The sequence below is a fragment of the Mus musculus genome, chromosome 5 (genome assembly GCF_000001635.26).
Source record: "Mus musculus strain C57BL/6J chromosome 5, GRCm38.p6 C57BL/6J".
Classification (NCBI taxonomy): Eukaryota; Metazoa; Chordata; class Mammalia; order Rodentia; family Muridae; genus Mus; species Mus musculus.
Genome location: NC_000071.6, coordinates 104,940,360 through 104,965,844, shown reverse-complemented (window position 1 = coordinate 104,965,844; position 25,485 = coordinate 104,940,360). Strand labels below are relative to the sequence as shown.

At 41.5% G+C, this 25,485-nt stretch overlaps 1 protein-coding gene across 2 annotated transcripts in view; it reads left to right on the top strand.

The window, feature by feature from the left end:
- Positions 1 to 25,485, top strand: part of Abcg3 (ATP binding cassette subfamily G member 3) — a 47,755-nt gene that overhangs the window by 16,967 nt on the left and 5,303 nt on the right. For both annotated transcript variants that reach the window (NM_030239.2, XM_017320905.1), the window contains exons 9-13: positions 2,168 to 2,415; positions 4,586 to 4,668; positions 12,672 to 12,761; positions 14,204 to 14,328; positions 17,369 to 17,523. In NM_030239.2, coding sequence (NP_084515.2) covers positions 2,168 to 2,415; positions 4,586 to 4,668; positions 12,672 to 12,761; positions 14,204 to 14,328; positions 17,369 to 17,523 — 701 coding nt within the window. The remainder of the gene's footprint in view (positions 1 to 2,167; positions 2,416 to 4,585; positions 4,669 to 12,671; positions 12,762 to 14,203; positions 14,329 to 17,368; positions 17,524 to 25,485) is intronic.

Here is a 25,485-nt window from a genome sequence, read left to right as displayed (position 1 = left end):
TTAGCCCACTCCAACATCTACCCCATCTTTGATCTGCAGGAGCTTGTGAAAGAGCCAGTCCTACAGATCCAAAGCTACAGGATCTCCATGACACAAGGCAACAGCAGGATATCTGAGAGAAGTCCCCATAAGAATCCAGTATTGATAGTGCAGCAAAAGCCAGACATCTCAAAACAGAGCACTGACTCGTTGCAATGAACATTTGCAAAAGGTTATTCTGTATAAAAAACTGTGACATACTATAACTTAAAGAAATTTGACATTTTATACATTTGAATGTACATTTGCATGTAGCAGAAAGCAGGGACCAGACCATTATATTAAAGAACGACCATCCAGAGACTGCCCCACTTGGGGATCCATCCCATAAACAACCACCAGACCCAAACACTATGGCAGATGCCAACAAGAGCTTGCTGACAGGAGCCTGATATAGCTGTCTCCTGGCAGAAGTGGATGCTCACAGTCATCCATTTGTCAGAACACAGGGTCCCCAATGAAGAAGCTAGAGAAAGTAACCAAGGAGTTGAGAGGGTTGGCAGCCCCATAGGAGGAACATCAATATGAACTAACCAATACCCCCAGAGCTCCTTGGGATTAAACCACCAATCAAAGAAAACACATGGTAGGACTCATGGCTCTAGCTGCATATGTAGCAGAGGATGGCCTAGTTGGTCATCAATGGGAGGAGAAGCCCTGTGTCCTGTCGAGATTCTATGCCCCAGTATAGGGGAAGGCCAGGACCAGGAATGGGAGTGGGTGTGTTGGGGAGCAGGGGGAGGGGGAAGGGGATAGGGGATTTTCAGATGGGAAACTAGGAAAGGGGATAACATTTAAAGTGTAAACAAAGAAAACATCTAATAATAAAAAAAGAATGAGATGTAGACTTTCCAAATGACAAATATAAAGTAGGTTTATCTATGACCATTTAATAAATAAATAATTGAATTGGAAGAAGAAAGAAAGAAAGAAAGAAAGAGAGAGAGAGAGAGAGAGAGAGAGAGAGAGAGAGAAAGAAAGAAAGAAAGAAAGAAAGAAAGAAAGAAAGAAAGAAAAGAAGAGAAAGGAAGGAAGAAAGGAAGGAAGAAAGGAAGAAATGTAGATCCGTATGAGAAAGAAGCCTTTGTTAAGAATTAGGGTCCAGAAGGGAAAATGCCATCCAGTTTTCTGAATCCATGAGGTAATAACAGTAGTTAGGCCAGTTTAGTGTATTAGTCAGGGTTTTCTAGAGTCACAGAACTTATGGAATGTTTCTATATATTAAGGGAATTTATTGCAATGACTTATAGACTGTATTCAACTACCTCAACAATGGGCAACTGTGAGTGAGAAGTCTAAGAATCTAGTAGTTGCTCAGTCCCAGGAGGGTAGGTGTTTCAGCTGGTCTTCTGTAGAAGTAGGTTCCAACAGATGTACTGGCAAGTAAGTGGAAGCAGTTGAAGAAGAGTGAATCTTCCTTCTTCCATTGTCCTTATGTAGGCCCCCAGCAGAAGGTGTGTACCACCACACCTGGACCTAAAACTTGCTTTGTCCCAAACTGACCTTGAGCTCAGAGGTCTGCTTGCCTCGGTCTCCTGGGATCAAAGGCGTGTACTACCTTGCCAGGGCCTAAGCTTTTCATGGCCACTATACCTCACAATCTCAGAAACCTGTGTCTTTCAGTCTCAAGATGTGCATCACAGGTGTGCCCTCCATTTCTGGATTGTAGTTCATTCCAGATATAGTCAAGATGACAACCAAGAATGGCCCTCGTAGTTAGAAATGCTCTTCTAATATGTAAAGGAATTACACAGTAGCAGTTGTTATATTCTCAAATTTTTGTGAGCTGAGGATGTTAGTCAGCCAGCAGAATGCTTGCCTAGCAAGCACAAAACCTTGAGTTTAGTTCCTAACCCTGCATAACTGGGTCTGAAGGTGGATGCCAGTAGTCACAGCACTTGAGACCCAGATTCAGGTGGACCAGGAGAAGATTGATGTCACTCTTGGCTATATAACAACTTTGAGGAAAGTCTAGGTTACATTAAGACTGTCTCAAAGAAAAGTCAATACATAACACGTGTGAAAAAAATCAACAAATAGTACATTCAGGAATTCTACATGCTATTCAACAGAAAAATTGGTTAACATATTTTCTTGTTTCTGATCTTTATCCACTTTCATCACAAAGATGACAAATATGAAGAGCTTTTTGAGAGACAGTATCAAGTCACAGGAAAACTGGCCAATATGTATGCCCAGTCCCCATTATACAGTGAAACAAGAGCCATCCTGGATCAACTCTTGGGAGAACAGAAGCTGGAGAGGAGCTCAGCCGTGGAGACAACATGTGTCACCCCTTTCTGCCATCAGCTCAAGTGGATTATCTGTCAATCATTCAAAAATTTCAAGGGTTTTCCATGGGTCACTGTGATTCAGGTAATGTGATGAATTATTTCAAATGTACTGTGAAAGGCTCAAGTGGGAACAGTTTGTGTCTGTGTCAGTGACTTCTGAGTCACACTTGCCTTCTGCTACTGTCCATTTGTTTGTGGTCCCTATATACTTGCCATGTAGAAATGTTCACTACAGCAAGTAGAACATGAATACCTCCAAACTTACAGAAAACTTTTTTAGTGGGTTTTTTTTGGGGGGGCAGATTTTTTATTAGGTATTTTCTTCATTTACATTTCAAATGCTATCCCAAAAGTCCCCCATACCCTCCCCCCTCACTGCTCTACCCACCCACTCCCACTTCTTAGCCCTGGTGTTCCCCTGTACTGGGGCATATAAAGTTTGCAAGACCAAGGGGCTTCTCTTCCCAATGACGGCCGACTAGGCCATCTTCTGCTACATATGCAGCTAGAGACACGAGCTCTGGGGCTACTGGTTAGTTCATATTGTTGTTGCACCTATAGGGTTGCAGACCCCTTTAGCTCCTTGGGTACTTTCTCTAGCTCCTCCATTGGGGGTTCTGTGTTCCATCCAATAGATGACTGTGAGCATCCACTTCTGTGTTTGCCAGGCACTGGCATAGCCTCACAAGAGACAGCTATATCAGGGTCCTTTCAGCAAAATCTTGCTGGTGTATGCAATGGTGTCTGTGTTTGGAGGCTGATTATGGGATGGATCCCTGGGTGCGACAGTCTCTAGATGGTCCATCCTTTCATCTCAGCTCCAAACTTTGTCTCTGTAACTCCTTCCATGGGTGTTTTGTTCCCAATTCTAAGAAGAGGCAAAATGACCACACTTTAGTCTTCGTTCTTCTTGAGTTTCATGTTTTGCAAATTGTATCTTGTATCTTGGGTATTCTAAGTTTCTGGGCTAATATCCACTTATCAGCGAGTACATATCATGTGAGTTCTTTTGTGATTGGGTTACCTCACTCAGGATGATACCCTCCAGGTCCATCCATTTGCCTAGGAATTACTTAGAGGGACTGTAATGACCAATCCAAGTAGGAAATTTCATTCAACAGTTGCATACAGTAATGAGAGGCACACTTGGGAGTTCCTCTCAGCTGTTTTCTTTAATTCACCAGCCCATCCTCAAGTCCAAGTACAGACATGAGTAAAGTGAGCACAAAGGATTTTTCCTGGTGCAACATTTGTTGTGGTAGATGGATGGTACCTGCACAAACAGATGAAATTCATAGCATGCCAGGTGAAAGATCAGACTTTGGAGAAAGTTTAAGTGGAGAAGGGGTGGGGATGGCTGGAGAAAGGGAGAGGAAGAAGGGATGAGATGATCGGTAGCTGAAATCAGGCTATGAGGAAGCGATGCCATTGAACCCCTGTGTGGGGATGAGGTGCATCTACTGTCTGAGTGATGAGCCTACTAAGGAGTGCTGTTTCCCTATGTAGAGGCTGGTGTTTGAAAGCAATAGCTACTCAGAGAGCAGTTCATACACAGTGCAGCCAGACTTAACCAGGCTCCTCCCTGTCAGGTAACTGGGAACTGGGAGGAGGGCACTCTCTACTTTTCTTTAAACTCTCTGTAACAATGGTCACCCTGCCTTAAATTTTCTGTAATTTTAACATGAATGCCACAGAAATGTAGTTCTCCCAGCTTTCTTGGGCCAAAAAATATTTATTTATGTTTTTATTTGATGATGGTGTTGCTGTGTTATCTGTTGGTCTCAGGGTCTTAGCCATTAGAGGACAAGTGATCTGTCATGGATCTCCATCCATACTCCTGTGCAACCTTCACAGTCAGGTTACCTGGTTATTGTGGGTTGTTACTTTACTATCAGATATGTACTATCTGTTGAGTACAGAAAGATGGCCAGATGTTGGCTGCGATGAAATTTTTATTTTTATTGTTTGACCTTGCCTGGCCATTCCTCCTGCGGTACAGGGAGAAACCTTAACTTTTCCAGGGTCTGTACACTTAAGGCCTCAGATTGCAGGGCTCTCAAATTTTAATTTAACGTACTAGCAGTCTATAAACATGTGCGTTTTATATTCTCCCAGGATTCTGGTCAAAATATGGTGTTCATCTCATTGTGAAGATATGATTAGGAAACCATGTATCTTAAAATAATGGACAAAAAAGGAGCATTTTTCACTCCTAATGGAAATTTTCCTTTTTCTCATTTTCTGTTTGATAGGCCATTATCACAGTCATATTGGCTACAGCCGTAGGCACTGCTTTCCGTGTCCTAAAAAATGATTGTATTGAAGTCCAGATGAGGTAAGCAAACTTGGGTCCTGAGTTTGAGACAATGCTGTCATTTTATTCAACATTATATAAATCAATTGATACTTGAAATTTGTGACAAGCAAGCATTCATTATGTGGTCCAATGTGTAGTACATTGAAAGCTGAGAGAAAGAGCCCACTTTTCAAGTGTTTATATGTAGATAGTATGATACTATACATACCACACAGTTCACATTTTAAAGTTCTCATCTTATATATTACATCCCTACCATATTTTTCCTCCCCCTCCCCAGTTTCTCTATCTACCTCCCCTCTCTCCTAGATGCACACCCATCTCTTCTCCTAAGAAAATAGCAGGCCTCCCAGTGACAGCACCAAACATGGAATAAAAAGCTTCAAGAAGGTTAGACACATGCCCTCCTATCAAGGCTAGATAAGGCAACCCAGAAGGAGGAAAATGGTTTTAACAGGTTTTGGTGTATGTGACTCTAACCATAGTCTAAAGGTGGGGCAATTTTCCACCTTCCTACATGGAGTCCTAGAACTCTGAGAGGAGATACCCCCCTCCATATGAATCAGTCTCAATTCCTGGCATTCTCTATTCTACTCTCTGCCTTCGAATATGACTAATTTTGGACCCTGAATTACAGTCATAAAGTATTTGTGGTTTGTTGTTAGTTTGATTAGGTTCTTGTTTGTTCTGGCTGACTTGATAGTGCAATGTATTCATGACTCATCAAAGTGTGGTGGTTGTGTGGAGTTCTCAGGCCCTGTAAAGCAGAATAATTGTCTATTGCATGCATATGCTATTGGTTCATTCATCTTAGCCTAGAAATGCGGTTTTCTCTCACCTCTAGCCAGAGGTGACCAATGCTGCTGAATGTGTGATACATGTGTTTGAGCCCTGGGATTTTGTCCTTAAGGAAGAGAGATAGAGTTGACATACCATAAGGCCATTTTGTTATGTGAGGAACTGCTGCCCTGACTCCACTCCACTGTACTATTTGATATTCTTACCAGCAGAACAAATGGGCTCAATTCCATATTCTCGCCCAAACATATTCTTTCTTGTATTGAACAAGATACCTTAAGAAGAAAATAAGTAAGAATCCATTGGATGTTTTATGAATTGTTTGCAGAACCCATTTAAAGTTGGAATGTTTTCTTTTCATTCCAAAATTATTTTTATGTGTTTACTTAGTATGTGTATATGTGTGGGCATGTATATCTTACAGCCTGCATGTGGAGGACAGAGGACAGCTTATAAGAGCTGATCCCTCCACCACATGGGTTTCAGGGATTGTTTGCAGGTCATCAAGCTTGGCGTAGTCATCTCACCTGCCAAACCTACTCATTGGCCTGGGATTCTTCCTTGCTATTGAGTTATAGTTATTTTTGTTTCTGAAATATGATACCCTTGCCACATACACAATGCACATACATTTTCTCCCATTTATGTGTTGGCTTTTTATTCTGTTGATAATGCCATTGGTGCATGAATGGTTTTAGCTTACCTATTTATTCTGCATTTGTTGCTCGGGGTCAATTTTCTTGAATATATTTGGTTTGTTGAATGTGAGTGTTGGGTACCAGGATGCAATTCAGTTATTCTGAATTGTAGATGCCACTTTTGTGGTTGTTGTCTAGTTTGAGTTCTAATGTGGCCTTAAAAATATTCACTTATGTTCCAGATGTAGTTTCTCAGCAACATCACCATTGTCAAAATTCTCACTGAAATGTATGTATGGCAAATGCTTTGCTCAAAACTTTGCTCCCTGCTACACATCCCGAGATCAGGGTACCTCACAATGGCCAGATAATTTGACAACTAAAGAAACTTCAGGAAGCTTCTCTTGTGTATTTGTGAGGTGTGTGAGTGTGTTAGTGTGTGTGTGCATATGTATGATGGAAAGTGTGTCTATAAGGTGTGTATCAGTGTGTATTTATGTATGTGTGAGAATGTGAGTGTGTGTGTGTGTGTGTGTGAATATATAAATGTGTGAGAAAGACTTGTGTGTTAGTGTGCATGAGTGTGTGTTTGGGTGTAATTATGCCATGTTGGATACTTTATATACACTCTTGTGTGTGCTTCATCCAGGTTTATGTAGGTGTGAATACATGTACATGTGGGTCAAAATACATGTGTCTCCATGTGGGGGCCAGAGGTTGAGACTAGATTTTACTTGATGACTCTCCACTGTCTCTTTCAAGACAGGTTTCTCACTCAACCTAGAGCTCAATTATTGGCTGGGCTGGCTGGCCAATGAGCTCTAAGATCCTTCTCAGTATCCTTCATCTCTGTAGTACAGGTGTGAAGTGTGTGCCTGGCTTTTACATGGGTTCTAGGTCTGAACTCAGGTCCTCGTGGCTGCATGGTTGACACTTTGCTGAACAGGCCACCTACACAGCCCCACAAATCAGTTTGATGTGTGGGAAAAAAACAATTAGTTTTGAAAGAAAGAAGGATAAACCCAGCTCTTCAGTGGGTTTCCTCCTATGTGGATTGGCCGTCAGTCTGCACAGAGGCAATTGTTACAACAGGCATCTTCTCTGAAGTCTGAAGACTTGGCAATCCTCCTAGGACTTGGCTTGTGCCTGTGATGTTGGCACATCTCAATCCACCACAGCTCAGGTCACAGGATAGAAGATGTAGACACTGTCAAAGGAAGCATTCAGAAATAAACCCCCAAAACCCCAAAGTGGAAATGTTCTTGGAAAATGCAGACATAAAGAAGAGTTTTATTAGCTGTTTCTACATTGGCCTTTAGAAATTGTGAAATACTCTTAAGATGTATTTTTCACTTCCTCTCTTAGAGCATGTTAGAGGAAGTTGAACTGTGTGAAAATGGCCTTTGTGTGTGGTGAATGCTTCCTGAGGAGTGTTTGTTTCTTTTGGTTGGTGGACTTGTCACTTGCCTACTTGGCAGAACTAGAGTCATATAGGGGAAATGAACCACAATTGAGAAGATGCCTCTGTCAGACCGGCTGTAGGCAAGACTGTGGGATTCTCTTGATTAATGATGATGTGGTTGAGGCTGGCCCACTGGGGACAGAGTTATCCCTAGGCTGGTGGTTCTGAGTTGTACGAACAAGCAGGCTGAGCAAGCTATGAGGAGCAAGGCAGGAGGAGCATTCCTCCCATGGCCCCAGCTTCCATTCCTGCCCCCAAGCTTCTGCCTTGAATTCCTGCTCTGGCTTCTCTTAAGCTGGACCATTACTTGGGATATATTAGACAAATAAACCCCATTCTCCCAAGGTTGCTTTTGGTTATAGTGTTTACCACAGCAACAGAAACCTAAGCAGGACAGTTAGAAACACTTCCTCAGTATCATCTATTCAATTATTTTTAGGGTCAATATTAGTATTTAAACCATCAATGAAGTTCAGAAGGCCAGAAGTCGCTTCTCATGCTTGGATCCAGTGTTGCCTTTGTACATTCTCCAAGCAGTGTAACTGGGAACTGGATTTGAATTTTGTGGCATATGAACTCCTTTGGGTCAATAGTGTTGAGATGGCAGCAGAATAGGAAGGAACTGGCATTAAAGGAAATTATTACACCCAGAAATTGATCCTGTGCAAACTAACAAACATATATGAAATAATTTTTCCAAAATACGTCTGTAATCTGATGTTCATTGGAGCACTACACATAGTAACCAAGTTAAGGAATTTAAATGTCTGCCAACATTAAACTGGCAAAGAAAATGACAATTGTAATACTGTGCTTATGTTGAAAATGGGAATTTCACCAATAAAGGATAGAATTGAAGATTTAAAGAACACCATTCAAAGTAAAATAATCTAAGGACAGAGAGACAAACACGTGTTTCACTTACTTGTGGATTGTAAAGCAGTTCATCCCCCAGGCAGTGTGGCTGACAGAGGCGACTGCCAGAGGAGGTGTGCATCGAAGAGACACATGCAGGCTAAGAGTGAAAAATCCATTAAACTGGAGAAGTAACATTCTCTTCTACTGAAATAAGGTGTATGGCATATTCAATCCAGCAAGTACAATATACACCTCAATGTTTCTGAGCATATATTTCAAATGAGGTACCATAAAGATGATGTAGAGATGGGTGGGTACCACTTCCTTTAGTTGATTAAATTATTTCATAAAAGGTATAATTTTTCTTTTATACTTTATACATTTAACTAAATTTGTTAATCTATAGCTAAAACATTTTTAAAAATCAAAAGAATTGGGAACAAAACAACCATGGAAGGAGTTACAGAAACAAAGTTTGGAGCTGTGACAAAAGAATGGACCATCTAGAGACTGCCATATCCAGGGATCCACCCCATAATCAGCTTCCAAACGCTGACACCATTGCATACACTAGCAAGATTTTGCTGAAAGATCCCAGATATAGGTATCTCTTGTGAGACTATGCTGGGGCCTAGCAAACACAGAAGTGGATGCTCACAGTCAGCTATTGGATGGATCACAGGGCTCCCAATGGAGGAGCTAGAGAAAGTACTCAAGGAGCTAAAGGGATCTGCAACCCTATAGGTGGAACAACATTCTGAACTAACCAGTACCCCAGAGCTCTTGACTATAGCTGCATATGTATCAAAAGATGGCCTAGTCGGCCATCACTGGAAAGAGAGGCCCATTGGACTTGCAAATTTTATATGCCCCAGTACAGGGGAACGCCAGGGCCAAAAAAAAAAAAAAAAAAAATGGGAATGGGTGGGTAGGGAAGTGTGGGGGAGGGTATGGGGGACTTTTGGGATAGCATTGGAAATGTAATTGAGGAAAATATGTAATAAAAAATATTTTTAAAAAATCAAACCAGTAAGTAGATGTGGCATATAGTGAACTGTAGCCAGGGTCACAAGGTACAAGGTTCCCTTTCTAAATTGTCAATAAAAATGAAAACACAGATAGGAACTGGAGGATAATTTATTGGAAACAGAGAGAGAGGGGAGAGAGAGAGAGAGAGAGAGAGAGAGAGAGAGAGAGAGAGAGAGAAAATACCTGCCATCTGAGGTCAGATGTGTGTCTGGGGCGGAAGGGAAGAGTGGAGAGAGAGAGAGTTGTACATTTAGTAGAGTAGGGGTAAAGCAGATGGGCCTTAAAAAGCAGCACTGGCTGCCCAGGAGAGGACTACGAGCCCAAGATTGCTGCTGGGTTCTGTCGTGGGGTGCCTGGGTCCTCTGCTTTTATTTTATTCTTTGAGGCAGGACCAGAGTTATACCCTGACAGTCCCAGAATTGTCCTGTAGCTCAAGCTAGCCTCAGTCTGCAGTAATCTTCCTGCCTATGCCTCCCAAGTTCTGGGAGGCCAGGCTTCCTCCTCTTCCCAGAGTCTCAATCCCATTCTTTCTTGTTCAACATTTTACTTTAATCTGGCCTTTGGTAGATGGTAAAAAGAATGGAGTTCTTTACATAGGAGCAAACTTGTCTCCAATAAGATCCCCTCATCTGATCTGGATAGCTATCCACTGTGTATCTATACAAGGAGAGTCACTGACCCCTGACTGTCATATGTGCCAGGATGTTAGGGACCCCAATCATGCCATTTGTCTTAGAGGAACCTGACCAGGAAACACATGACTACAGGGGGCTTTTATCCCCTTCTTCCTGCTTACTATCATGTATCGCATGAACACAAATTATTTCTTCATAAATATGCATGCCTGAATTCATGTTTTTGCACTCTTTGGAGACTTCGAAACTCTTCAGGATGATAGTTTCCCTATTTTAGGAATACTCATCTTTAAGGATGACTCAGTGGAGATGTCTGTGGTAAGCTGTTGAGTGGGGATTCCCTTCACTGGTTCATGTTTTTAGTTCTTACTCATTTGTGAAAGCAAAGTGGCTAACTGAATGTGAAAATCCCTTGGAGTTTTATTTAGCTTTCTTTATCTCTATATTAGGAATAATACAAATTTTGTTAGTTAAATTGAAGTGGTCGGTTGGGTTGCTATGACTAACTGCTGCAGGCTCAGTGGATTTAAGACTAAATGTGTCTCCCCACTGCAGTGTGAGAGTCTAGGGGAGGGTTCTGTCATGGGCTCTTCTGTCTGGGTACCTTCTCTCAAGGGCCTCTCATGACAGAGGCTACATTGCTGAGTCTTCTCCAGGTGAGGACACAGATCACATTGTGGGACTCTACTCTCATCGTTTTATCTAAAGCTAATTAACTCCCAAAAGACACACTCTAAGTTCATTCTATTAGGGACCATTATCAAATTGTTGAATTTTTAGAGGACACACATCAATCCATAGATAGCTGCCATAGAGACAGAGAGGGTGAATACCTCATGGGACTCACACTTCCTGAGTTTTGTTATTGTTTTTTATCAGAGCAGTTCTACGTTTTTCCTTTCTATGTTTTAAAAATATTTATTTAACTTTCTACATGTATGAGTGTTTGCCTGCATATTTTTCTGTGTACCATGTGTGTGTGTGTGTCGGTGCCTGTGAGGATCAGATGAAGGCATCAGATTCTGTCTTAGCTAAGGTTATTGTTACTGCATCAAAACACCCTGACCTAAAGCAAAAGCAGGAAGGAAAGATTTGATCGCCTTTTATTTCCACGTTGTTGTCCGTCACTGAAGTAAGTCAAGAGAATCTTTTGCCTGGGGCAGGAACCTGGAAGCAGGAGCTGATGCAGAGATCATGGAAGGTGTTGTTTACTGGATTGTTCTCCATTGCTTGCTCAGCCTGCTTTCCTATAGAACCCAGGACCACAGCCCCGGGATGGCACCAAACACAATGGGCTGGGCTCTCCTATATCAATCACTAATTAGGAAAATGCTCTACAGGCTTGCCTACAACTGTAACTTTTGGAAGTATTTTCTCAGGTAAAGTTCTCTCCTCTCAGATAATTCTAGCTTGTGTCAAATTGACATACAACTAGCCTGCACAGGATCTCCTGCAACTCTAATGACAGTTGATTATGATGTACCATGTGGGTGCTGACAACCAAACCTGAGTCTTTTGTAAGCATTCTTTACTGTGAGGTCATATCTCCAGGTCTGCTATCTATCATCTATCTATCTATCTATCTATCTATCTATCTATCTATCCATCCATCTGCCCGCCCGCCTGCCCATCCGTCTGTCTGTCCGTCCGTCCACCCACCCACCCACCCACCCACCCATCTATCTACCCATCCACCCATCTATCTATCTATCTATCTATCTATGAATCTATATAACTCAATACGCTGTCATCTATCTGAATCATCTATCTATCTATCTATCTATCTATCTATCTATCTATCATCTATCTATATCAATCATCTGTCTGTCTGTATGTATGTATGTCTGTTGGTCTGTCGGTTTTTCTGTCAGTCTGTCAGTCTATCTATCTATCTATCTATCTATCTATCTATCTATCTATCTATCTATCTATCTATCTCTTACACGTGTTCGCGACCGGCCAGGAAAGACGCAACAAACCGGAATCTTCTGCGGCAAAGCTTTATTGCTTACATCTTCAGGAGCCAGAGAGCAAGAGAGCAAGAGTGCAAGAGCAAGAGAGAGCAAGAAAGCAAGAAAAAGAACAAGAACAAGAAAGCAAGAGAAAGAAAAAGAATGGCAAAACCCTGTCCCTTTTAAGGAGAATTATCCTCCGCCTAGGACGTATTACTCCCTGATTGGCTGCAGCCCATCGGCCCAGTTGTCATCACGGGAAAGGCAGAACACATGGCGGGAAAACTGCCCCTGCACGTGTGCAGATTATGTTTACTACTTAGAACACAGCTGTCAGCGCCATCTTGTAATGGCAAATGTGAGGGCGGCTCCCCACATCTATCTATCTATCTATCATGTATCTCAATCATCTATCTGTCATCTATATATCTATTGATATCAATAATGTATGTATGTATGTATGTATGTATGTATCTATCTATCTATCTATCTATCTATCTATCTGTCATCTATCTATTGATATCAATTGTCTATCTGTCTAAAAGAAATGTCTGTGTAATGTTATTTAATCTACAGAGCAAGCTATGTTGGGAGAAAACTGTCCTAACTTGAATTTGCTGTTTGCTTTTTCTCCATTCTCTCCCAACAGAGCTGGCCTACTTTACCTGCTCACCATCTTCCAGTGTATCACAAGTGTGTCTGCAGGGGAGCTCTTTGTGATTGACAGGGTTCGCTTTCTGTGAGTAGTCCCTGCTGCACTAGGCATCAGCACTGGTGACCAAAACCATTACATTCATAGTTGGACCTAGAGCTTTATCTCATGAGTTACTAGTATTTTTCCATGCTTGTCTTAGTTGAAAAATTAACAAATTATGAAATTTTATGCTTATCACATGGCATCATGTGTTTTGAAGTACATGTAGAAATTGCCAATATTAACTGCAGAAACATGTGGGAATTCAAGAGCAGAGGTAACTGCAGCTCAGTGGAAGTTTCAAAGTTGGGATGTGGTCACCAGGTCTCAGTGCTATAGACAAAGCAGCAGTAGGGGAATCAAAGTGATGATTCATTCATGAAGCCCTAAAATGATGTCAGGGCTTTGATAGAGCTTAAGTGTAGTGGGTTTAGCAGCAAAGGATCAGAGAGTTAAAGCTGCACAAGAATAAGAGTGTGCAGCCCCCTTGGGTGAAGGACTAGAAAGAGCCAGCAGATGCTCTATAGTGAACAGCTGTCTGTCTTGTGCTTTTCAAACATGGAAGAAGACTTCCCTGGTGGCCTATGCTTAGGTTTCGTGGTTTCAAAGCTGGACAAGATTTGCCTACAAGTGCATACCAAGGAAAGGACCATTAGAGTGAATCCAAGTGAATAGCTCAGTTGGTAAAGTGCTTGTATGAAACCCTGGCGTAGATACACATCACCACATAAACTTCAGCTGGAAGATATTCTTGTAATGACAGCACTTGTGGGTGGGGCAGGAAGATTGTCATTTTAACTACATATGGAGTTTGAGGCCAGTCTGCACTAGTGGTCCTTTCAGTAAAATAAAATAAAATAAAATAAAATAAAATAAAATAAAATAAAATAAAATAAAATAAAATAAAATCAGCGAAGCAATGAAGACACTGGCTTGGAGTTTGGAATGGCTTAGGGATAGGTGCCAGGTCGGAGAAGGACTGGGTGTGGTAGGTGGAAAGGATTCATGGTTGTAAACTGAGATTGGTGAAAGAAGAAGTATTTCCTAAAATGAGATGCCGAAGAGAAGCAGGTAGTAACTGCAGCGTGACCTCAGAAGGCAAGTGTCACCATCTTTGTAAGAAGGGGATGGAGAGGAGTCTCCATGACCACTGTTCTGAGAGCTGAAGTACCTCAGTGAGCCAGCCTTAGAGGAGCAGAGTCTCCGTAGAAAGTGGAAACATTGTACTCTTTCCTTGCAGGATCTGTTCTGTGGCTTAGTGGACCAAACGGGATTTCTCTGATGGGAGTCACAATGAGAATGCCATAAGGATGGTGGCGGAGGGATGCTGGTTCTAAGACGGGAGGTGTATGGGAGTCAGCCTGGAGCACAGGGACATTGTCCTCATAGGTTCCCTGTGGTATCAGCAGTCAGCATAGCCAGCATCTGACCTGTGCTTGCTGGACTAACTTCTTAATAATGTATAACAAGGACTTTTGCTTCTGTAGACATGAGCACACCAGTGGATACTACAGAGTGTCATCCTATTTCTTTGGGAAATTGCTGGCTGAGCTAATACCCAGGAGGCTTTTGCCAAGTACTGTATTTTCTCTAATAACATATGTCATAGCAGGTAAGTAACAAAACTTGAGATATGTCTTTAGTCTTGGGGGATCATGGTCTGGTTTGTACAACTGTGATAAGCCTTAAAGTAAAAAAAAGTATGTCTCCACTCTGTGTGAACTAAAACAGGTGATTGATGTGAGTACAGTCTCCAAAACTCCTTTAAAAAAGAACTCCAAAAGCTGTTTATGAAGAATGTAGAAATAGTTTTCAAGTTTGAGGCAGAGCTAATTGAGCAAGAACATTTATTATTAGATATCTATCCATATGTATTTTAAAAGATTTATTTTTCTTTTATTTGAGTGTTTGTATCTCTGCCTCTCTGTCTCTCTCACTCTGTCTCTCGCTTTCTCTCTCTCCTCTCACTCTTTCTCTCTCTCTCTCTCTTTCTCTCTCTCTCTCTCTCTCTCGTGTGTGTGTGTGTGTGTGTGTGTGTGTGCGCGCGCACGCGTGCACATGTGTACTAACTGAACCCAGTACCTGGGAGGCCAGAAGAGGATGTCAGATCCCTAGAACTAGAGTTACAGGAGAATGTGAGCAACCATGTGGGTGCTTGCAAGTGAATCCAGGGCTTATTCAAGAATAGCACATGCTCTGAATCACTGAGACATATCTCTAGTCGAGTCATATATTTTTCTCTGTGTTTTTGTATAAGTGTGTTTATGTAAGTAAAATATTGAAAAGTGGATAATATGGCATACATATGTATGTGTGTAAAAAGACTAAATGTATAAGTGTCTTACACTTGAAAAGAGAGAGGACACTGAATTTGGGGTTTGTTGAAAAGAAATAATATAGTTATTCAGAATATGTGCAGATTTTTGTGTTTTAAAGCTAGGCTTCATCCTAGACTCTCTAGAATTTCCAGTTTTTTAACATACACATTCATTGTTCCAAAATGAGTACAGATAAAGCTTAGAATTCAATTAATAAGAGATTTATCATCTAGAATCAGTCATTTAGGTCATAGGATTGCTTATGGGTAAATGTTCTTGTCCTGAAAACCTGACAACCTGAATCTGATCCTTGGAATCCAAAATAGAAGATAGACTCCCTCCAGAAAGTTGTCCTTCTCTCTGATACATGCACACCATGACACAAGTGCACAATGACATATGCACACTATGAAACATGCACACCAAGACATTTGCACAGCATGACACATGCACATGCTGACATATGCACACCATGGCATATGCACACCATGATACATGCACACTGTGACACATACATACCATGACACATGCACACCAAGACATATGCACAGCATGACATATGCACATACTGACATATGCACACCCTGACACATGCACAGCATCGAACATTCACACCACGACATATTCACACCATCACACATGCAGACAGTCCCATATGTACACCATGGCACATGAACACTATGGCACATGCACAACACACACACCATAATACATACATACTCTTATCCACACCATGATAATAATAATAATGATAATGATAATAGTAATAATAAAATTTCTAAACAACTGGGGATGGAATTCAGTTTCCCCAGATTCCATCTTGTTTTTCTGTGGCTATTCTAAACATACACGATGATGTATGTATGACTCATGCATCTGCTCCAACAAGATTATGGATCAGCTTTTGAAACTTACTGCCCTCCTCCGTAGCTGTTGCATGATTTCCTAGGGAAAAATAAAGTTGGAGGCATCCTCCCATCCTCTAGATGTTAAAACCACTAGCTAGCTGCAAGGTTGTTTAAATGGTTGAATCCCTTCTTGTAAGTCAGGGTAGGAACTCAAACAGGAGCCTGGAGGCAGGAGCTGAAGCTGAGTCCATGGAATAATGCTTCCTACTAGCTAGCTGGCTTGCTCCAAAAGATAGGAGCACACCATGACACATGCACACTATGTTTTAAAATAGAATTAAAAACCATATATAACAATACTCTGTGGTCACATGGAGGGAAATGATGAAATTGGAGACCCAGAGTAGTTTCTTATGGAACCCAGGACTACCTGCCCAGGATGGCATCAGCCATAGTTGTCTAACTCCTCCCAATCTAACAGAAGCATTTCCTCTTCCCTCCCCTCCCCTCCCCTCCCCTCCCCTCCCCTTCCTCTCCCCTTCCCTTCCCTTCCCTTCCCTTCCCTTCCCTTCCCTTCCTCTCCCCTTCCCTTCCCTTCCCTTCCCTTCCCTTCCCTTCCCTTCCCTTCCCTTCCCTTCCCTTCTCTTCCTTTCTCCTCTCTTTTCCTTTTTCTTTTCTTTTTCAACATATGGTTTCTCGGTATAACAAGCCCTGGCTGTCTGAACTCTCTTTGCAGATCAGGGTGGCCTTGAACTCACAGAGATCTACTTGCCTCTGCCTCTCAAGTGCTTGGGATAAAGGCCAGAAGCATTTCTTCATTAAGGTCTCCTCTTTCCTTAGGGCCCTAGCTTATAACAGATTGACAAAAACTAACCAGCACAGTCCAGATCTCAATTTCCTTATAATACAATTATAACAAACACAGGGGAATGTGGATAGGAGTGTTTTCTCTTGGTCATTCTCCTGTGAGAGAAGGCATAGAATTTTGGCCAGTTGTGTTGCCTGTAACTCTCCATGTTGGGATCTCATAAGTTGTTCTTAATTATGTATAAAGGAAAACAGGTATTATATTGAAAGGTATTTTTCTGACAAATCTAAAAAGAAAGAGTTAAGAGCGGGTGATGCTAACCAAATCCCACATTTGGTTCCCAGCACACACATCATTGGTTAGTTTTCAACTGCTTGAAACTATGGCTGCAGAAGGTCTGATGCTCTCTTCTGGCCTCCGTAGGGAAACTGCACACATGTGGCATACTTTCATACAGACACAATAAATACATATTTAAAAAATAGAATAAAAAAACCTCCACTCTGTCTAACGATTCTCTGTGGTCACATGGAAGGAAATAATGAAATGGGAGACCCAGAGTAGTTGGATGGCTTTAAAACAGTTACCAGTCTCTGTGATTATTAAAGTATTATTTGAAAAATGCATAATTCTCTGACTTGGGTATTTGGACTAATTTGTTTTTTTTTTTCCTCTAAGGAGTAAAAATGAGTATGAAGTGTTTCTTCACTATGATATGTACCATCATGGTGCTGGCCTATTCTGCCAGTTCCCTGCCATTGTCCATAGGAGCTGGGGAGAATGCAGTGGCTGTTCCAACACTGCTTGTGACCATCTACTTTGTGTTCATGCTGGTGAGTGGGGTTTTCTCAGAGAAAAAGTTGCCTCTCTTCCTTCTTGGACATGGAACCCTTGGGACATGACGCCCTATCCTAAAGCTTATTATGGTCTGTAGTAGAGAAGGAGCTGCCTTTCTTCCTCTTCTGTGACTATCGCTCCAATGTCAGTACTAGGATGTAGTTAACAGGCCGTTTCTAGTGGGTTCTTAAAAGACATTTCTTGGAGTCATATTAGAAACCACAATAAATTGGAATTTCAGTAAAGTGCTGTGGTTGGCTGATTCCCTTACAAAGGGAACAGACTGCTGTCTTGCTTTCATGCTGGTATAAGAGACATGCTGTCATTTTAGTCACAGCAAAGATGACTTGGCTCATTTACTAGTTTCTAATGGGAAAGCAAAAGTCAGGAGAATATAAGTGTTTATCAGGAGGACTCTATTTCAGGGCTCCCTTGTGTTCTGAAAAGCATTAGAAACAATGGGAGATTCCAGAATCCTTAGCACGAAGTCAGTTTCTTGTGTTAGCATACTTCTGCTCATCTTTGTAAAATCGGTTACTCAGTCTTAGTCTTGTATGCCCACAAATTATACACAATGTATATCAATCAATGGACAAATGGAACCAGAGTCTACACTTTCCCACCAAGCTGATCAGGTGAATAGATGTATTGAGTGTGCTGCTATTCACCCCATTTCTTCTGGTGCAAGAGCATCCTGTAGCTTGGCAATGGGGGATGCATGGCTTTAAGGAAGTGCCCAGGTTTGTTCCTATTTCCTATTAATATGGTCATATACATATGATCATCCAGTAATATAAATCTTCAGTAAATATGTTTTTAATTTAATTTTGTTTGAGTTATATAAATGCCTATAAGATGTTTTGTTCAAGTCCACCCCTATTTTCTCCCTCCAAAATTGACTGAGAAATGTCCCCGAGCCTTAGGGGGCCATGGATTTGATGGGTAAAGTATGTTACTGGCTGTGGCAGCTTTGGGTGGCTGTGGTCTTCCCCCTCTGCTGTTTCCTCCCTGCTTTTTGCATTCATGGGAACACATGAGCATCCAGCTTCCTGATCCCATGCTCATTTCTGCTGCCTGCTGTCATAACCCCCACCAAGATGGACTCTTATCACTCTGGAAACTGAATGCTGAACAAACTCTCTCTTCTACAAGTTGCCTTGGCCATGGTGCTCTGTCAGCATCAGGAAAGCAGCTGCTACATATCCAGTCACACTCACTACTCCTCCCATCCCGCCTCATGTTTTGTTTCACTTTTTTTTTTTTTTTTTTTTTTTTTTTTTTTGGTTTCTAGAGACAGGGTTTCTCTGTATAGCCCTGACTGTCCTGGAACTCACTTTGTAGACCAGGCAGGCCTCAAACTCAGAAATCCACCTGCCTCTGCCTCCCGAGTGCTGGGATTAAAGGCATGTGCCATCATGCCCGGCTTTGTTTCACTTTCATGTCCACTTCTCCCCTCCATGCTGGGATGTGTCAGGCTTGATCTTGTTCAAGTGTTTCACATGTTGTCACAACTCTTTTGCTTTCACATGTGTCACTGCACAATTATGACTGGACGACACTGCTTCACTGTAGTTACCCACTGCTTCTGGCTCTTATAGTCTTTCTAACCTGTGTTTCATCATGATCTTAGAACCTTGAGGGGGGTGGTGTAATACAGAGTCCCCGTGCACGGCTGGATCCTTTGCAGTCTCTTTTCTCTGCATGTTGTGGGTCACAGTGTCAACCAACATTTATTGATGTTGTGGGTCTCTGTCAATCACCATCTACTAATGTTGTGGGTCTCTGTGTCAATCACCATCTACTAATGTTGTGGGTCTCTGTGTCAATCACCATCTACTGATTTTGTGGGTCTCTTTGTCAATCACCATCCACTGATGTGGGTCTCTGTCAATCATCATCTACTGATGTTGTGGGTCTCTGTGTCAATCACCATCTACTGATGTGGGTCTCTGTCAATCATCATCTACTGATGTTGTGGGTTGCTGTGTCAATCACTATCTACTGAGGTTGTGCATCCCTGTGTCAATCTCCATCCACTGATCCACTGATGTGGGTCTCTATGTCAATCACTATCTACTGAGGTTGTGGGTTGCTGTGTCAGTCACCATCTACTGAGGTTGTGGATCTCTGCCTATCACCATCACCTGCAAAAATAAGCTTCTCTGAATTAATGTCTGAAATATACTAATCTATGGGTATAGCAGTAACTCATTAGACATCAGTTTAATACTATATTCATTTAGAAGAATAATAGCAGAGTCTCCTCTGATACTTATGACCTCACTAGCCACAGCATCACACAGGTTTGTATCCTGCAGAGAAGGCCATAATATAATCAGAAAATGAGTGTTTGGTTACTGCCATGGTAGTAGTCTGTCTAGTGTCCCCCATGTGTCTCCTTTTCACCCAAGGGAAAGAAAAGAAAAAAAAAAGCAGGCAGAATGGTCACTGTCTTTAAGCATACTTGCAATTTACCACGAAACTCCTGCCCCCACTCCCAGGTTGATTTCAGCACATTTAGCTCAGTGCCCATAGTTTACAGCACCCAATCAAAATGTTAAGTCACCACACACAAGAGACAAAGAAAAAGTGATGAAACATTTTGCTCATTAATTACATCAGGACATGGACTCACAGCACTCTGCCTAGCCTACTGGCCTGCCCATCAACAAGTGGCTATAAAGGAAGCCTTGGCATTCTGGTTCTTAGCGCTAAAAGCCTGTAACATACTTAGGTGCTCCTGTTGGGAGCACACCACCAGAAGTTTTTGGTGTATTTCTCTCTGTGGAGTCCTAACAAATACACCTTAACTACTCAACATAAGGCGAACCAATACGTGTTGTGTTGTTAGCAAAGAATCTATCACCACGTGTCCTTCACTTGCTTGCTTTAGCAGAACATCCTCTCTCCTGTAAGCCCCTTTAACAAAACAGTCCTTCACAAGTTTGCCTTAGTCCTTCACCTGTGTCCATTTCAGAAAAACCCTCCCTCATGTGATTGCCTCAGCTAAACACTTTCCAATACAACTGACTTTCCAAAGAACGTTTACATTTACATTTCACCCCTAACATGTTTCAGATGTGAACAAATATGGGCACCCTGTTCTGAAGCCGATAGGCTTCTTAATGAGATAGTGAAACTCACCAGTAGATTTCAATAGCAGCAACAAAAACAAACTTTAAGATACTGTATTCTTGTTATTGGTTTAAAAGATTGGGCTTTACTCTTCTTCTGTAGCCTGATGATAAAGAAATAGTTGCTTTTAAATGTATATTGTAAACAGTCATACACCCATGCCCCATGGAATTTTTTTAGAGTTAGTTTTAAAAATGTAATAAGAATGTAAATATGATGCTTGGTATGTTGGAGCACGCCTTTAATCCCAGCACTTGAGAAGCAAATGCAGGTAAATCTTTGAGAGTTTGAGGCCAGCTTGGGCTACAGAATGAATTTCAGAGCAGCAGGGTCTAAACAGAGAGACCCCGTCTCAAAAAATGAAAAACAAACAAATTAAAAAAAAAAACAGAAGAAAGAAGGAGAAGGAAGTGAAGATTAAACTGAATATTTCCAGAATGGAAAGAAAAGGTTTATGTAGGTTTTAAGCGACCAAGTAAGTTATTTATGATATATAAGCAATAAATTTTAGAGATGATAGACAGAGTATTACAATTTGTAAGTGAATGGTCAGGATATTGATGTCAAACCTTTACTTAAATCAACAGAAATGATATAATTTACAAACTCATGGTAACAGTTATAAACACCAAACTGGCTTCTAAAGCTTTATGCAACCAATTTCACTTATCACAGATAACAAAACGGAAATTCATGTACTCAATGTAATTACTTGTGGTTTTGCTACCTTTGTTTAACTGAATTACTTGGAAAAACAAAACCAATTTCATTTCAAAATGTCTGAGCTTTATCTGCATGTTGCACAGAGTTAAATTGACAAGGCTGGGAAAACTAGACTACACTAGTCTATTTCCAACAAAGCTTGGAAGCTCCAGCCAAGAGAATAATGGTGGTCAGACAGAACATGCAGTATTTTGGTCATTGTCTTCTTAGGTCAGATAGGATGCAGAACAATGAGACCCTTCTGGTAAATGGTCTGTTGCAGAGAGGTCATGGAGTGTTGAGAGACTAAACTCTGACCATTCTACATCTTACAAGAAATCCACTGGGGACCCCAAGCTATGAGTGATACAATACAGAGGTTACAATTGTGTGTGGATTTTCCTGGTTGGTATTTTGTCAGAGCAACTTGAAAGAAGCTCTGGTCATTTTGAAGAGGAAACATTGTCAAAAGGTGGTGTGGTTTGCCCAAGGCCAGCCTGGTTTACATACTAAGTTCCAGGACAACCAGGGCTACACAGAAAAACCCTGGAGAGAGGGAGAGAGAGAGAGAAAGAGAGAAAGAGAGAGACAGAGAGAGAGATACAGAGAGAGACAGAGAGAGAGGCAAAGAGAGACAGAGATAGACAGAGAAAAACAGATAGTGATAGACAGAGAGAGACTGAGACAGAGCAAATAGACAGTGATAGACAGAGAGAGACACAGAGAGAATGACAGAGAGAGGGAGCGAGGAGAGAAAGAGAGAAAGAAAACACCAGCCTCAGTACCTCTGTTGAGAAAATGATTCCATCAGATTCACTTATAGACAAACCTTTGGCGGTATTTTCTTGATTGATTGATGTGGGAGGGCCCAGCCCACTATGTATAGTACCATTCTGGGAAGGCCATCCTGGGTTGTATAAGAAAATAGGCTGAAGAAGTCACAGGTGTGTGCCAGTGATCAGCATCCATCATGGTCCCTGCTTCAGCTCCTGCCTCCAGGTTCCTTCCTCCCCTGAGTTTCTATCTTGGCTGCTCTTAATGATAGAATATGGTCAGCATGGTCAGCGAAATAATCTCCCTTTTCTACATACTTTAGCTAATGATGAGGTTTTACAGCAATAGAAACCATACTTATGTAGGAGTCTATACAGGTATGTTACAGACATGTGTGTTAATGATTTGTAACTTACCAAAACAGAAAAAGGGGGTTGGAGATAATTACAAAATCAGATGTGAGATCTGAACTGAAACCCTGTTGGGGTATCCAGATGGACTTCCACCGATACCAAGGATACAAATCAACAGACAAACATAACTGTGTACTGATAGGATGTGCCACCTCCTCCTATGGACATAGGCCTCTTCCCTTCCTTCCACCACTGTTGCTTAATAGGACGAAGAGTCTTAGAGTGACTCATGACTAAATAGATTTAATTAAGGTTAAGATAGCTCTTGAGGAGAAGTGTTCTCTCTCCACATGAGTGTGGCATGGCCTCCTGCATCTCCGTATATCCACAAGCCTTCTCCCCAGGGAAACTAAAATTGGATTCTCATAAATGATGTCCTGGATCTCTCCTTCCCCCTCTTAGTTTCACCCACACTCCTCTGATAAAAACTATCAGCTTATCATCTCCTGCTTGGGCATCAAACACTGATAAACAAAACAAAACAGAAGCCAAACTGAAGCCACCCTGGGAGGGCCCCTATACTGAGATGAGAACTGAAACCACCAATAGAAGGTTCCAGAGGGGGACTACATCACCCATCCCAGTGCTTAGGGAAATAGGAAAAACCTTAATAATTTTTTAAAAAATCTTGTTTATGATTTTTTAAATGATAATACAAATTTGTCAACATAATGAAAGCAGCTTTTCTACTAAGAGTTCAGTTATGAGTATCTAGCCTTAGACTTAATTAAAAAAAATAAACAGAAAGCTTTCTTTGGGACAGATTCATGTGTCCCAGGTTTTCCCCTTTGGATCATGCAGGCAGCCTTTAAAGTTAATTCTGAAGAGCATCTTAACAATACCTCATTCCCTAAAGGACACACAGTGTTGGTAGAGTTCACTTTGTTTTGCCTTTTGCTAGATGTGCTTGTAAAACTGGATGTAGAGAACTGAATATTTGGGTGCCACTATACAGTGCATGTGCCCAAGGAGTGCTTGCTAAGTATGCAAGGCAGGAAATCACTGGGCTCGTGTATCCTTTGATTTGAATGGGACATTGATCCTACAGAGCAAATGACATTCAGCCTCTTTATGAGGACACGTGGGGTGATAAAGCTTGCCAGAGTCTGCTGCTCTTGTTCCCCGATGTCCAGGCAAACCTCTAGAAACCCTCCTATCAGTGGAGAAGATAAATTATTCCTCATACAAAAAGGGATGTATTCTCTCACCAAAGGGTTGCAATCCTTCCAGTCGGTGGGGATCTCTCCAGTAGGTGGGGATCCCTCTAGTGGGTGGTGATCCCTCTAATGAGTGGTAATCCCTCCATTGAGTGATGATCCCTCCAGTGAATGGTGATCCCTTCACTGAGTGGTAATGTCTCCAGCAGTCTTGCTCTTGTTATTCAGGTTTGGTCTGGCTACACTGCATCTTTTGATTTCTGCGATTTATATTGGAATTTTGATGGGGACTGCATTGAATATGATGACTGCCTTTGATAGGATGTTGCAATAAATCTCCAACCCAAATAAGCCCGGGCAAAGAAAACACAACTAAATTAATATGAATACATCTGTTAGCCTAGATTGGGCAGATTTAGCGCTACACTACCATCTTCCCCATATAAGAGACCCTTATAACTGGAGGTCTCTCCAGGCCAGCTGCTTCTGCTCCACCTTCCTTCTTCCTCCTCCCCTGTCAGCCTTTCTTTCTCTGTCTCCTTTTCTCCCAAAACCTTCAGCTCCACCTTCCCTTCTTTCTCTACCCAATCACCAGCTCTAGCCTTTATTTATAAATTAAGGTGGGAAGAAGGTTTACAGCAAATCACCTGAGTACTGACTCATTCCTTGTTCCCAGCCCCTCATAGGACAACAGAATTAACTTCAAATACAATTGGCCCCGGGGCTAGCCACAACAGGGTCTTTTGTATTTCCATGTGAAATCTGAGGTGTTTTTTTTTTTAAATGTCTGTGGTTTATATTGGAATTTTGATGAGGACTGCATTGAATCTGATGATTGCTTTTGGCAGTATGTGTATTTGATATCTATCTATGGAATATAAGTATAGGAGGTCTTTCTGTCTTTTAGTATCTTCTTGAATTTCTTTATTTTCAGTTTCTTAAAGTTTTTATTGTAGAAATATTTCAGTTGGTTGGATTTATTCCAAGACATTTTCTCACTTCCCCATTTTTGAAGTTATTGTGAATGAAAATTTTTCTTTCACTTCTTTCCCATTAGGCTTATAATTTTTCATGGCGTTTTATCAGAGCAAGAGGAAAGTAACTAAAACAACTGGTCATTGTATAAATTTTCTATATGTGACCTTAAAAACTAGTTCTGAAGCTGAATGTTGTATTTTATGCATAAGCATTTGCTCAGGGCAAGTCTGAATGCACACACACTGTGGTCCCTTTGACTAGTCTAGTATACTTTAGATGAGACAGAGCAAGTATTATGTGAACTATCTCCTGCTCATCCCCATCAGTCTTTTCTGGCAACTCATTTTGAATCTGATGTTTGGTAGCTTTATAAAATGGGGAGATTGGCCACTTTTTCTGCTGTTCTTCATCAACACTGTGTAGTTTATCAGTTCTAGGCTTGAACTTGTCTTAAGGCTGTTGTCTTAGTCAGGGTTTCTATTCCTGTACAAACATCATGACCAAGAAGCAAGTTGGAAAGGAAGGGGTTTATTCAGCTTACACTTCCATGTTGCTGTTCATCACCAAAGGAAGTCAGGACTGGAACTCAAGCAGGTCAGGGAGCAGGAGCTGATGCAGAGGCCATGAAGGAATTTTTCTTACTGTCTTGCTTCCCCTGGCTTGCTCAGCTTGTTCTCTTATAGAACCCAAGACTATCAGTCCAGGGATGGCACCACCCACAATGGGCCCTTCCCTCTTGATCACCAACCAAGGAAATGCCCCACAGCTGGATCTCATGGAGGCACTTCCCCAACTGAAG